The sequence below is a fragment of the Opisthorchis viverrini genome, assembly GCF_000715545.1.
Source record: "Opisthorchis viverrini unplaced genomic scaffold opera_v5_43, whole genome shotgun sequence".
Classification (NCBI taxonomy): domain Eukaryota; kingdom Metazoa; phylum Platyhelminthes; class Trematoda; order Opisthorchiida; family Opisthorchiidae; genus Opisthorchis; species Opisthorchis viverrini.
The window spans coordinates 2,082,579-2,095,934 of record NW_008751699.1 but is presented as its reverse complement, the minus strand read 5'-3'; the positions used below and the strand labels follow the sequence as shown (position 1 = coordinate 2,095,934).

At 43.5% G+C, this 13,356-nt stretch overlaps 1 protein-coding gene across 1 annotated transcript; it reads left to right on the top strand.

Annotated features, from left to right (window-relative positions):
• Window positions 1–7,964: 7,964 nt before the first annotated feature.
• Window positions 7,965–8,315, top strand: T265_03177 (hypothetical protein; the record flags this gene model as incomplete). Its single annotated transcript, XM_009167590.1, has 1 exon — window positions 7,965–8,315. One exon carries the CDS (start codon window positions 7,965–7,967, stop codon window positions 8,313–8,315), a length of 351 nt encoding a protein of 116 aa, XP_009165854.1.
• Window positions 8,316–13,356: the final 5,041 nt, after the last annotated feature.

Genomic DNA, 13,356 nt, shown 5'->3' with positions numbered 1-13,356 from the left:
TATATGTAGGCTCTCTTTGCTTAGGTTGGTTGCAATAGATGGAAAAATTTTCCATGGTTCCAAAACAAACTTCCAGCCAATCTAGTGAAAGTAGGGGTAATAACAAACAATGGGTAAAACTTTGACACGCACAAGTCAGTTGTCTACGAACTAGGCCGACTACAAATCGAAATTCCGCGGGTGACTTGAAGGTGACTTGAGCCGACGCTCTGAATCTCATGGAAAAATAGCAGTACATTCCTGGTCTTATATAACTAGTTAGAAAGTTGGTACATTGCTATACCCGACTGCTGTTCCGCTCCAGTACCTGGTGCCGGGAAAAGACTTGCCAGAAAGGAACATAACAGCTTCATGGCGAACGAGCTAGGGCGTGCAGAACGTACAACGGCCTCGTGCCATTTTTTCAGAAATGCACTGTCTGACCTCGGTCCAGGGCTGCCTGATCGGCTTTTGGTGGAGTTTGAGCGTCTTAGTAGTTTCCGATTACTCTGGGTTAGTATTCAGGAATCTGACCTTCCTGGCATTTTTCCTACCCTGTTCCTCACTATGAATGGTATTGATTTTATTCCTAATCCGTCACGAAGTAACTGGACCTTATAGCTCTGTGACTGCTTGTGCACCTCTATAAGTTGTTGAGCTACACTGGGTAGTGTACTTGTGACAGTCACAGCTCATGTCATACCACGTTGGTCATTGAGTGCAGGTCTGACTAACACAGCTTCTTGGTCCTCCAAGTTGAGGACTGGAATATATGTGCTTACTTTCCCCTTCAAAATGTGGGCTGCACTGATGGTCATAGGTCAACAGTTGGTGTCTTGCCGTTAGGCTGAAAACCCTAATCATCACCCTGTCTTGATTCGGGTACCCTGACAATATCCAATCCCACTTAAAATCACTAGTTACACTTTTACAAATAATCTCATACGTACGGCGGTGAGCAACAGTGTTCTTATCTGGCGATCATAATGACCAGACGGAATAGGGGGATATGTTAGGTGCAAACTGTAAACTCCTGAATGTTGGAGTCGTGGCAGAGATCCATTTATTCATATCGCTTTTTACACCATGGAGGGCTCTTCGGCTGATGGAATTGTGTGACGACTGATGTCATGTTGGATCAACTATGTTGGCAAGAAAAGTTTGCCTATCATCAATATCGCCTGTTTGCAACAGTCACTTTGTGTGTCAACGTGAGCAGTGCTCGTCCACCAGCAAAATACACAATTATTCTCAATGAGGGAGAAATGTTTCATCTCATATAGTTTTTGTGACATTTGGGGACTGGATTTGTCGGAAGATAAGAGTAATTAGCGAGAGAAAAAAACAAAGATTTTAGACAGACACTGACAGCTGTCTGTCCAGTTCATAATAATCCCCCTGCCTCCTCACATCACAACAGACAGACAGCAAAACATGTTAGAGGCAAAAAAACGTCGGGTGTAAACAGCTATATGTAAATGTGTGCATGTTCTTTGCAGTGTGTATTGAGTTGAAGTTCTCCTCACGTAGTCGTATCGCACAAAACGAATTAAACCATTAGTAGCCGCAGAAATCACCAGAAACGGGTGGTACTCTCTTTAGGCGCTAAGTTTTTGCCAAGACGGCCAACAAATTAATCTCCCTAACCCATTTCCAACGTGTTAAGCCTGTAACGGCGTTCGTGACATCTATGATCGTCATACTACTGAACATGCCGCTCAATAGTCGATCCTAAGTTAGCCCTGCAAACATACCCTGAGTGAGGATCGCGGATTTGGAGATTTTATCCTGTAATCGAAGCCAACGTATGCTGAAAAGTCGAGAAACACCGGACGACTGTTTTATTCTTATTCGGAATCACCAGCAGTACATATCTCACGAAATTGCGAGAAGCCTCGTTTGGTGACGACCGGATGATCACCAGTGTGATTAGCTCTCAGTCAGACAGAATATGGCGTCATTCATCTTCAAGTTGCAGGACCCACACCACTTCGCCACGTATGCTGACTGGCTCGTAGGGTAACGACTTATGCGATGGAATTGCGTTTTAATTACACGGCTAATCAGCTGCTCAAGATCGAACGGTTCAGTGTTTAAACTGCTAGTTAGGATGCTAAAAGTCCAGAATCCCCTCAAGTTTCACGAAATACACACCAATGATTATTCTCAATAAGGATGAGACAGCTCTACAGTGCTTTTCCGTTTTTAGCATAGACTGACTTCACTTCCAAAATCTCGCAGTAAAAACAGTCCTGATTATTGCGGGCCATGCGGCCAGGAGGGTTACAAATTCGAGCTTCGTGACGTACGTAAAGGATGACAAAGCCATAAAATGCTCCTCCACTTTCCAACATCGGTTGGCCTCGCCTAGTAGAAATAAGTTAAAAGTTCATACACCAGTCCTTTCACTTTTCCCCCTAGGATACTGCGATAATAATAGAGCTTGGTAGGATTGACAAAACGTCAACAGAATAAGAGAAAACATAATTCCAAACGGTGGAAAACAACGCTCCAGTGCGTTTTTCTCTGGGCCAAACCGGGCTTAAATTTTTCAATTCCATTTACCTGTACTACTCACGAGGAGGAAGTTCCAGTGAGTAGAAGTAGTGAGGCTTGAGCAGAAATTACCCACACAAAAGTGGGCAGAGGACCTATGGGATACCGTGGACGTCACTTGCATCAAAGTCTCACTAAGCACCGTGTTATCCTCTAACACGAACGCCAGACTAAGAGAAGTTATCTAAAAAGGTTGACGTTCAATAGATTCGAACTGGTATAAAATGGGGTACCTGAATTCATCACTGACACACAAGAAGAACAATATGCAGAAAAAATTAAAACAAAGTTTGAAATCAACCATTTAGGTTGAAATTGAAAAGATGTTCCACTTAAACTTCTGGAGTTATATGTCACGTCAAAGATTCTCAAGCCATCAAAGAACCATTTGTGCTCGAATAGTAGACTCGTAATTTTTCGCAAAGGCCACCAGGTCACCGTTTTCAACTGGAGCTTAGTGAGACAATCATATGGTGATGCCTAAGTGGGGCGTTCTCATGCGTCTTTAGATCGGAAGCCAAAAGTGCTTTCCTTTGAAGGGAAATCAACACGTTGGTTCTAAATTATATATATATATATAAATATATATATATATATATACTGATGTCGCACTACGCGAAACAATCGGCTGCTTACGTGACTACATTACCACAAAGTATATAGCAGTGTCCATTATATGCTGTGTGCAATTACAGTGTATTCCCTTGAAAATTAATGGATAATTTTCGGGAATAAGAGTATACTCTCAGCGAACCATTGTGTGATGACTGTCAGATTGGCCATTATGTAACGCGTAATTGGAAACCGTATCAGAAGCTGTTATATCTGCTGATTCGCCGGCCTGTGGTATCTGCTGCTGACCCGCTCCAGTGCCTAGTGTCGGGGAGAAAAGACTCACGGAAGGGAACACAATAGCTATATACCAACAAAGCGGTTACGAGAGCGCGAGTGCGTGCGAGTGCGAAAAGTACAACGGCCTCAAGCTTTTTATTGGAAGGACACTGTCTGAACTTGGTCCACTGCTGACGCACGCGGTCTGGCTTTGGTACGAGGCTGTGAAGCGCCGCATATTGAGGGGGCGTTGTCTGTCTGAGCTGAGAGTCTCAGTAGATTTCGGGCATTCAGTGATTGCTCTCAGGACTGTGACCTTCTTGATAGGTTGGTTCTCTGTCGGGTTGAGTTAATTGCTTACTACTTAGCGAACAGGATATCTTGGGTATATCTGAAGTAGTCCATATGTTATATTCCACCAAGCACGTTCCTTAAAAAAACTCGTTTAACTGTAACATGTTAGTTCTCTAACTAAACTTCAAGCCTTCGGGAACAGTACTAGGGTGCCTTTACGGTATGCATCGGAGGTCAAGGTAATCCCATTGCGCATATTTCGGAATTTTTACTGTTGGTCCTCCCTTATTCATTACTTTCATTGGGAGAGATTCACAGATTGTAATAAGCTCGCTTGCCTGGAGTTTCAGATTAACATACATTAAAAAGATGATGTTTGGTTCCAGAGAGGGCTTAGTAGTTGCCCAATGTACACAGTTAATCGTCGCCATCTGATAAGTGCCACTCAGTAACTCCCGATAAGTCTCACTAAAGTCCGCCACTCATCGTCTCATATGTTTGTGATGGAGCGAACACCAATAGCATAAAAAACTAACCATGTTCAGCGTGTCCTCAAAGCCCGGTTTCCTCCCGTTGTAGCAGCTTCGTAGACTATTCTTTTAGGCGCATTCCACCTTGACGAGGCACCCTGAGTCACCTAGACACAAAAAACTTCTGCTTTCATTGTATTACCTTAATCTGTTTTGATTGTAACAGCGTTTCACATACTCAAAGATTGATGGATGATATTACCGCAGACTTTTACATTTAGACAAAGCATGTCTGTATTCTGGGGCAGCTTCCTAAAATAGTCATTCTTTGCACCTCACCATGGAAGACGTTCGGTCCGTTGCCACGTATTTCTGAAATAATAGCTGGAACAGCTGCACGTACCCGTAGTTTGGTCCGACTCACACACCTTTTAGCGGGTTTGTTAACTGTGGTGAAGACCATTGAGCCAAACTAACTACGGTAACTATTAAAATCGATCCCATTCTAAATGTCGCAGTCTCTAAAAGGGACGAGTATGCATAGAGCAATATTTCGCCACGTGCGATAGAACTCCCATAGGACTTAGGTACAACTCTCAAACCCTAATGATACGTAGCCACATTACGTTAAATTACACCCGTGTCCGAAGGTCATCCGCTCTAAATGACCGAATCTCAGGTCGATTGGACGGGTGACTCATGGATGAGCTGCAGACCAAACGAAGGCACGTCCTGATTAGTCTGTGGCAGCCAATGAACATCGGACTCCCTCGACGTTTCTCGCCTGCTTGCGATTTTAGCGTGACTTTGCGGAACACTCCGTGATAACCCTATGAATACAAGTGAAATAAATTTACTGTCTCTTAAAAAAGGCTGTTTCAAGCCACCGTGCCATGTTAGTACACCGTAGTGGGACAGGGAGCCAAGGTTCGATATTGGAGTTGCACTACGTCCGCAGAGTAAAACACAGAGACAACCTGTCTTCAGCATGCAAATATTTACATGTTCATACAGTCCACCTTGAAACATGGCATCACAGAACGCTACCAACAAGCAACTAAGGCCTAAAACCAGATACTCTCAGTTAAGGGTTATCACCCAAATGAAGAAACAATATGGATCACAAGCACCGTACATCAGTGTCCATTTCAAATCCATCAGGAAGATAGGGTACTCGCGTGATCTCTATCTGCATGACGTGCATGTGAGTAGCAGTAATACCAGCCTCACCTTACATAAAACACTCCAATGTACCGCGGGTAACCTCTAACAGAGGATACGAATCTGTCACAAGACGAAACTGAAATTACCCTAAATCAGTCGAATCTACTAGTGCTGAGTTATACATTTGGGTGATAGGTCACCATAAGTAACATCTGTTTCCTGATCAAAGGGAAGATGAGTTTACCTTCTGAAACCGGACAGATAAAACATACCATTTCAGAAATAACATTGGCGAATACAGTGACCAAACAAGGACACAAGTGGCACAAGCGACGATGAGGTCTTCAAATTTGCCGACTTCCTCCGGTTGTCCGTTAAGAAATAAAACACCATTCAGTATAAAAGAGACGCGTTGTCTGTTGTGTGGCCACCGCAGTTGTCTAACGACAGTGCTTCATCACTGGAGTGACAATTTTTGTGACAGGCAACGCAACCTCTTACTCCATTAGACAGATCTATTTACATTTAAACATCTGGACATTCCTCGAACGTTCTACTGAACACTGGCTTCAAGCACCTCCGTTGAGAAGATGGGTAATCCCAGCCGGTTTCGGTACCTGCACAAAAAAGTATGCATCGAAGAGTTTTCAGCAACCTCATGAAAATATACTGCGATATCTCAAATGTCGTACCCACTGAAAATTGAGGCCATCTTTGTACGGCACATTCAGTTGAAGAACATAATAAACGAGAAATTCACTTGAGTCTCTCGTGAAACCAAATTGATTGGCAAATGAGTGTATTTGCCGTAAGAATCCTCTTCACATAAATATCGTATGAATCCGGTGGAATAATGAAGCGGACACCAGAAGGCATCCAAACCCCAAGTGTTCAGATTTCTTCCAGTGAGAACCTTATCAACCTGGAATATGCGGACGACATTGTTCTCACTTTTGAAAAATGGCAGAAAGCACAATCGTCATTAAGAAGACTGACCCAGGTCATAGTCCTTCAGCACGGGCTTCAAGCCCACGGGACGTGAAGACTTTGAACACGTATTTGAGAACTCGAGGAGTGACACTAAAATTTGTGGAGCGCTATAGGTATCTGTGAAGTTGCACTAGCTCTAATGGAAGTGTGACAGACGAAGTCAACGCACAGATCTCGAAGGTCAGTTGTGCTTGCCAATTCGCGTCACCCGTGGCATCAAAAATGCGTTTCATTTGGCCTCAAAGGATGCCTGTATCAGATCAAAGTACGAGGTGTAACGCTGTACGACAGCGAGTCTTGACCAATTCGGTTGGAGGATCTCAGATGTATTCAGGTCTTTAAACACCGACGTATTAAAATGATAGCTTGAATCGGATGGAACCGAAGAATTCGTTATGAGGTGATCAGGAGACGGGCTTTTGGCAAAGCAAAGGGCACTTTCCTCAAAGAACGCAAGATACGTTGGACCGGCCATGGTGCTCAAATAAGAGCTGTTTCAGTGGCTGATTCGGAGTGGCGGAAACCTAGAGGTAAGCATAACTCGACAGTACAGAAGCGAATGGAGAATGTTACGAAGAACTTGGGCGCTGTTGTTGCTGTTCGCCCTCCAGGATGGGGCCCACGTAACATTCCATGTACTTGGATGGAGAGACTGAATGATATGGCGGCAAAGTGATGTCGGTGACTTAGATGATGTCAATCTCCACTCAGATTGTCTGACTGAGTGCTGGTAGCTAACTCGGACGCTTGCGGTAGGCTAGCCACTGGTTCCCTTACCACTGTATTTCTTTCTTCTTTCCGTTGTAAAGCCTGGTTTAAATTGACATGCTTGTAGAGCAATGAACTACCGGTTTGTCGTCAATGATGATAATGCATTCCGTGTGCTTTCAAAACCACTTGCATAAAATCCAAAACCTTGCCCTAGATGGCGTGGGAATGCAGAACAAGCGCTGATATCGGCACAAGCTGAGCTAGATGCGAGAAACATGAAGTACACCAATGGACAGCCAGCAACCATTGCCTTTTGAGAGGGTCAATGCGTTCAAAAATATACAAAAAAAAATTGGCTGCTTTAGGTTTCAGTGCACACTAGGTAGTTTCTGATGAGTTTGTAAAGACCGATCAGGCTCAACCACATTAGAGCGGTCTTAAGTATCAGGGGAAGTTTTTCAAGAAGCATCGTTGCACCGGAAACTATATGAAACACCAATCATTAACTTGGCTCCTTTTTTCAATCCATTTACATATTTTAAAGAACTGCAGCAGTACCTATGGTCGGGGCAACTGGTATTTCATCGTTACTTGTTGGATGTATGCCAATCAACTATCCGGGGACCGTGGATTTGCAGCCGTTGTTTGCGTCGACATACACACGAATTGATGAGTAGTTCGTAGCCATTTTACCCAGCTCTATCCATGACTCCCATGCAAACATGAATCGCCCACTAAACGATCACAGTATGGTTATTCCATGGTGAATATGTCCCAGTTTGCATCTGGTAGCCGTGTCAACTGACCCTAAACGGATCGTTTTTAAACGTCTGCTTTTATAACTCAATTACGTGCGAACCGCACGTGAATTGCCGGTGAGGAAATTCAGAGTAACGAAACGACACCAACCCAAACTATGACTGGGAGTAAATCATGTCATGAGTACATGTTGAGCGTGTGATCAAATTTATGGCCAATGTCTGTAGTCTGTACTCGGAAGTAATCAACTATGTTCAGCTGTCGAAATCCGAGAAGATAATTTGCTGTGTTCCTGAATGTGCTGCAGACATCATGAAGAACTGGATCGCCTCCAGCTACGAACTACTGCGTTATGTTGTTGAGGATGGTGGGCCACAAACTACAGGTTTAATTACCTCGGATGCAACGTTGCCGACAGTGCCTCTCAAGGACCTACGATCAGGCTCTCCTGTTGCAGATACTTCCACCAATAAACTGACTAACTCCCCCGCTGTTCTGACAGCAACGTCTGAGCCTTTGAAAACCCATAGTTATGGATTTCAGTTTTCAATGAACCTTTAAATACGCCGTTTCCGTTGTGTCCGAGTATGATACGGCTAGCGATAGGAGTCAAAGTGATGACGTGATTAATTTGGCTGCACCATGATCGGGTTCGGTCGTTACCTGAGGTTTTGCTATCAATAAAGGCTCATGGTTCGAAATTTCGAGAACTGGAAGCTGGGAGACAAAAAGCAGAGATTTTAGCGCATGAAAATCGTCAGAGCAACCACCACCTCAGTGGTTCTCGATGTAACACTACAACAACAGTACGACGATAAATATATGAATCTCCGAACGCTTCCTGTTAGCCGTGATTTTCGACAAACGCCCTAACCTAGACAGGATCCACCTTCTGACTTGCAACGTGCCAGAAGCCTCAAGATACTGAGTCACCGCATAAACCCAGAAATATCGAAGACCACCACGAGAACCCATTAACGACGATACGCTCCAAAGCACCTGAGTTTCTCGATCTCATCGCCCGCTCTACACGAACGGAGCCTCCAAATACCTAAGAGACATAGTTCACTTAATTCTCACTTAAACCTTCCCGAAAATTCTACACACAGAAAGCACTACACATTCAAGAGGCCCTGGTATTTTCTAGCTATGTGGATCGATGATAATCCGAGAGACCCCGCGGGGATCCAAAGAAAGTATCGATGCTGAGATGTATCGAACGATTGGGATTACGTACCAGAAGTCGAAAGCCGACCCCACACATCTAAAATCCGAAACAAGTTACGTCAAGCTACCTGCGGAAACATGTTACGAATTACCGGGCAGTCAAAATACTGAAAAGTAAACCACAGTACCTAGAATTCCCAAGAAAGTGATCTGGATGGGAACTACTCGAGCTGGATCCACTGAATGATCGGAGAAAGTCTACATAGAGCTTTCTGTGAGTTGGACCGTTTTTTCTAGGCAGATACAAACCATGTGAACGACTATGTCAAAAAGTTATCCGTCGCTTAGAAGAGACTTCGATTCACTTACGAAATTGGGGACCTAGGGTTTTAAAGTATATTTATGATACACACGCCGGACAAAATCTATTTGACCGCGAGAACACCTGTATTCCAAAACATTGACTGACTACTTAGAGCACATCCTTTTTGTGGATTTAGTGTTTTCTCAACGGGACCGAGCACCACTACTTTGCTTCAAAGATTGATGTGGTCCGAAATGAAGGATGGTCCCTCTTCAGAACCTTGAAATTCCATAAAAGTTTTACGAATCCGGCCCACATCGCTCAACTTGGAGATGATTTCTTCAGAAAGAATAAGCGAATCAACACTATGGACAGCAACTGCTGCCCTAAAATAGTGATTGAAGCTCATGATACCATGAAAGTTTGACATGGTGGATTCCAATCTACTGGCGTCCAGAAACGGGAAAAGTGATTAGGAAGCCTCAAACCAAACTGTTAACAAGTAAGCTCAAGACCATGTATTAAAACAAATTAATTGCTCACTTAGCATTCATCATTATCAATCAACAGTGATAAAGAAGTATTTGTTGTGTCTGATTTCCAAAAAACAATGGTATAAAAGCACTTCACAGGGATGAACGATTTCCAGTGGCAGCTAGTATTGTTCAAGAATGATGATTATCTTGAATAAAGGAGCTTGGCAGAAAATTGGAAAGAATATGATAAAAATGAGGTGTCGAATTGGGGGATATGACCGGTCAGAAACGGAACCGGAACGGAACGAAATGGATGCATTGTAACGATTGTGGAAGTAGTGGCAACTATTTACAAAAATAAACCTCAACAAAAGACAAGTTATGCAAAAAAAACGACGGTCGGTGTGAAGGAAGGTAAGAATATGCTTGCAGGATCATGGGTAGAGTAGAGTGCACGAGGATTCGAGGGAACCGGAGGAATGAGTCGGTGCAAAGGACCAGGCGCGAAAGCGACGTGCAATAAGAAACTGTCAAAAAGCATATACAAAAGTAGCCGAAACTAAAAAAACAACATAATAGGCGCGAGAACATGTCCTACATACATAAATATCCAGTACATGGGAACAGGGAACGGTGGATAGCTAGAACCAGAGGGGAAAACTGAAGGGCAAAACTGAGGACAAACGGGAAGGTACCCCGGTAGGTTTACGAGAGGGGACACAGGAGGATATCTACGCCCTCAATAGATCGATTAAATCAGCGCACAGGATAGACAGAAGACAAAATTGAGTGCAGTATTCCTATGATGTTCCCAAGTTTATTCTTACTGCACAAGACAACCGGATCGTTGGAGAATGCATGCTACGGATGCGTCAGATGAAAACTGCTCGGAGCTAGATGATCGGTAGAGTAGCGAGCCAAATCATTGAACGCAGCATCGCTTCTTGTGTTTTTTCCTGTCCTTCCCCTTCTTTTCTTTCTGGAATTGAAAAAGCAGTAACAGAAAGCATGTTTCAAACTTTTACAATGGGCGAGAGATGAGAACAAACGCCAAATGCAACATTTTGTGGATAGAGAGTAGGATAAGACTAAGAACAACTGATGATTTTGTGGTGTACGAAACCCTACAAACCCGTTCAGAAACATGCGGAGGATAATGAGAAAAACCGCATATAGCTAAAACAGGCTGCGCGATAGTGTGACGGAAGGTGGGAACACTTCGAGAATTTCCATCAAAAGTATGCAAAACCCAGACAGTTGGTAGTGATTAATACAAAACGTTGCAAGCCCAGAAGAAGCTGATTTTCGAATATAATCTAGTTTCCCAACCTTTCAGCACACAGTTTTGTGCATAATTAAAAATTGATCGTGAAGTATCAGTATTTCAGAACGCGTATGTTTAGAATGCTGGTCGAAAATTTAATCCTAGTGATGAACAAATGAACGATGACCTTTTTACGCTGACGTAACAGGCTGAGGTATCGATCATTCTTGACTAATACACTAGTAGGTTATAACCAGCTGAAATCCTCGGGATAAGAAGGGCTTGGTCATTCACTTTGATGCAGTCCGTCTCTAAGTGACTGCGCTGGAAGATAATCTGTTAAGAAACACCTAATGATCACTGAAGCCAACATTAACATCCCACTGCACAACCAAAGAGCGATTGGTCAGCAATGTTATTAGATGGCAAATCAGACGGGATGTGGAACACATCCTTATCACCTGACGTGGTGTTGGCCCCAGAATAGGATAGATGAGTCTGTGGGGACTTTCCTCCCGAATTTTTTTATTTGTGTTTTGCAGGTAGTGACGATAGCTTTTCCACATTTTTTGAAAATTTGAACTGTGGATGGCATTTCTTCAGGGTAGGTCAGTCTATATTAAAATGTCCACAGATGTAGCGCAATGTTTACCCCACACTGGGAATCATCAGCGCCGTATGTATCGTGAATCCTGAAAGGAGATTCATATCAGCCAAATCATACAGGACTTTGTCTGAGACAAAGTCACCACTCGAGTTAACACTCAGTTGAGATGCAGTCAAGGTATATTAATTCGCAATACAACAGTTAAGTGTCTACGCCCCGGCTTTATACCCTGAGTCCATATCAAGCATTCCAATAAAATGCCTGCATTCTGAGTGTAGGAAGTTCGACTCCCAACCTGAAAGCTGCAAGTTTGAAGCCTTCTGGGACGAGATAATGAACATTGCTGATTATTCCAAATTAGGGTGAAAATCTGCACGATATCATCAGGTCGTTTAGGATAAGTCGAATTAGTTTTGAAGGATGTACTGCATAGGTTTTACATGGCCATCACCACCTCTGATCATCTTTCATGAGTATTACGAATGATACATACCGAAAATACCCTAGGTCTCGTCAGAATATAGTGATTAAGACCAAAATCATCACAACAATTCCAGCCTATTTCGGAGTTATTCATAAGACAAGCGTCTTCCTACTGACTCGATCACTGTGAGGAGTCTGAAATTCATGAAGAACTTCAAGTGTTAACAAGTCTTCACTCAACCGCACGCAAAACCAACGAATGTTGCAAGCGCAATCTCTGTCTGAATGTGAGTTGCGTGGACTCTCCGGGTCTGGATAGTTAACCTGGACGTATTGATCGTTGTGTTGTCCAGGCAGACAGTGTGAGGTCAAAAACGAAATTCTTGGAATTAGATTAGCGACAAAAAAGCCACTTGGCATAAACAACCATTTGGGTAGCGCAAATGAGATACACAAGCGGATTATATCGTGAAATAGGCTTGACCCAAGTGGTCAAGTGGATAACAAGACACGAAAGGATATAGAGCTGTGTGAATAGAGGAAGATTATAGTACGACTGCAGCCAGGTACAAAGCCCACAGCTCTAACAAGTTGCAGGGCGGAGCAACAGAGCGCAGGCCCGAACGCGACCAAAACACAGGAACGGTGTAAACACACACGGTTCAACGCACGAAGAGCGTACACAAATACCAAAATATGCATCACGAGTCCACGACCAACACAAGCTAGCACCAACGGACGATGAGTCTGTAACCATTGGAAAGGCACAAATGCGAAAACCCACAATACACACTTACACCACACTGAGTTAAAGCGACATTGAACGTGTACTGTGAACGCAGAGGATACACAAGACTCAGAAGGCAAGCAAATCGTGTCCTTCTAATGATTTTTACGCTGTAGTGGAGACAGCAACAAAGAATATGCTAGCCTTCCGGTAAAGTAAGCAGTTACAAGCAACCCCCAAAATTACCAGGAAAAAGACGCCTTCGTGACTGCATTTGTCACTACTGAACTGAGGAATTCACAGGTACAAAAAAGACGATACAAATAGGTTCGGGTGTTGCATTTCGGTCCGTGTGGCAACTAAAACAGCGAATCGTACAAGATGAATTTGGGACACTTAGCTAGGGCTGGAGAGTGTTTCTGCTTAGAGTGAATGATGTGCAATAGAATGATTTCAACCGATAAGATCCGGTCAATCAACTGATTTACTGGACTGGCAGGACTGCAAAACCTGGTGGCAATTACTCAAAGGGAATTAGTATTTACTTGTTAAACTGGGGAAGCTTAAGGTACGATATTGGTAGGGATGCGACTTGAGTGGACAAATTACACTGAAATCGTTCCATCGGCTTTTC